Genomic DNA, 2,042 nt, shown 5'->3' on the forward strand with positions numbered 1-2,042 from the left:
GATGATGATGATGATGATGATGATGATGATGATGATGATGATGATGATGATGATGATACCAACACAGCTCCAGATTTTAATGTGTAGATTTTTTTCTTTCATAGCCACTCATCTGATTACTTTGTGCAACGCACTTAAAATTCAACTCCCATTAGATCTGGGACGAAACAATTTATCGCCCCCTGTTCGTCCTGTTTGCGTTTGTGAGGTCTAGTCGTCTCCTTGTTGCTGGACAAAAGATGCTTGACGCTGACTCAGTCTTCGAACGACTGGTACGTTGTTATATGACGCTTCTACCTTGGTTCAGTTACGTGAAGCGGCTAATCTTGTCCCTAAAATGAGCACACCAAAGCTCACAAATGCTCTGAAGGTGACCTCCACTCTGCAACAAAAGATTACCGAAACTGTGGCATCAAGGTAAGCTTTTTTATACTCTGCCTCTTTGAGCACATTCTCAGGCTACAGCATGAGAAGGGCGATATTCAACTCTTGGATCCATGTATCACCAACACCAGACACCAGCAGCTATCCCTGGAATCCCTGTTTCCTGATGCCATTGTTGTCACTACGGATTCGCATGGCACATGCAGCAGTGCTCCAGCTGCTATCTGTGAATCCACCAATACTGAGGTGAGTCTCTTTACAGAGATTCATGCTACCCTGTTGGCCATAGACCTCCCGTCGAAAGGAAGACTGGCAATTTTGAAACAAATTCATAATAATTTCTAAGACAATGACAAAGGGTTGAATGCACACGATGTTTTGAATTAGAATTGTCTGTGTTCAAGGCACGAGCTATTGTTCGGTTAAACTGTATGACATTTCGGTTGCTTTTATCTGAGTTGGCGAGATGGCTCAGTGGTTAGAGCACGAATTTACTGACCGGAAGGTTCGTGGTTCGAAATTGACCTCCGCCTCTCGAATTCCCACGTCCAGGCTTGGAAAACCTGACAGTATTCCAGCCCTCGTGCTTCCTCCGAGTGGCAAGGCAGCTAGGCACCGGAAGGGTGTGTAGCTGAACGATTTTTTCGGTATAGATGGGCTTCATGTGAAGGGTGAGATGTTGATTGAATACAACTACCTGCCTGTCTTGCAAAGCTTTGGCTAGTTTTCGCGAAATTCACTGCCTTTGCACAATGCTTTTCATCTGAAGGCATTCGGATGGTGAATCGTAATTGTTACATCTAGGTCGACCTGGGTACCGTATCATTATCCCAACCATCATATGGCCGTGAATAACAGGCGTTCAAATTGTCATTGTGATCATAAACACGGCTACGTGATAGAACTCTTGGTCGATGCTCAACCAACCGTGGTCTCACAAACGTGCTCTAACTCCCATGCACTGCAATCATTGTCGCATATATCTGCGCCGGTCTTATCCGTTCCAGTTCATAGGCTATCACACAACTGCACATGAACCACAATTACATGCGATCGTTTAACAGTTCAGCTACGGTTAACAGACGAATCCGTATTAGATGCCAGTCGAGCACATAAGCAGTGATGTTGCATGCGGAGAAAAACCCCTTTTCGAGGGAAGGGATATGGAGTCACTTGTTCAGCTTGGATAGATGCACTCGTCCAGATTTCATAGAAATTTCACCAAATATAGTTTGTTTCTAACTACAAGGTATTTTATTACAATATTACCAGCCGAGCGAAAAAGATTCTGTGAAGGGTGGATTGGGCGATCCTATCCCCGAAGTTTTCTAATCTTACAGACAGTCTTGACTATCTAAAGGTTTGCATTCCTCCTAAAGGATGCGTCACTCACAGCAACCTTTTCCCGAGAAGGTGGATCGCCCTGCTTGAGTAGACAAATGTCACAGCTGAATACCAACATTCTGGTTTATCTGTGAATCGACCGATTCAAGTCTTCGTTGTCCAATGTCCGGAGACAGTGGCTATGGAAACTTGGAGTTAGCCTCACAGAGACCAGACATCGCAACCACATTCTAGTTTGGCACGCACATCTCTTGCGATTGTCAAGTTAGTCCTATGCGATCCCACTCCGCACACCACTCTAAGTATATATATAT

At 44.6% G+C, this 2,042-nt stretch overlaps 1 protein-coding gene across 1 annotated transcript in view; it reads left to right on the forward strand.

Moving 5' to 3' along the window:
* T265_05054 (hypothetical protein) overlaps positions 1–2,042 on the forward strand; it is a gene marked incomplete at both ends in the record, with an annotated part of 37,722 nt that overhangs the window by 4,005 nt on the left and 31,675 nt on the right. The window contains 3 exons of the mRNA XM_009169965.1: positions 215–272; positions 308–417; positions 459–630. Of these exons, the coding sequence (XP_009168229.1) occupies positions 215–272; positions 308–417; positions 459–630 (340 nt within the window). The remainder of the gene's footprint in view (positions 1–214; positions 273–307; positions 418–458; positions 631–2,042) is intronic.

The sequence above is a fragment of the Opisthorchis viverrini genome (assembly GCF_000715545.1).
Source record: "Opisthorchis viverrini unplaced genomic scaffold opera_v5_87, whole genome shotgun sequence".
Classification (NCBI taxonomy): domain Eukaryota; kingdom Metazoa; phylum Platyhelminthes; class Trematoda; order Opisthorchiida; family Opisthorchiidae; genus Opisthorchis; species Opisthorchis viverrini.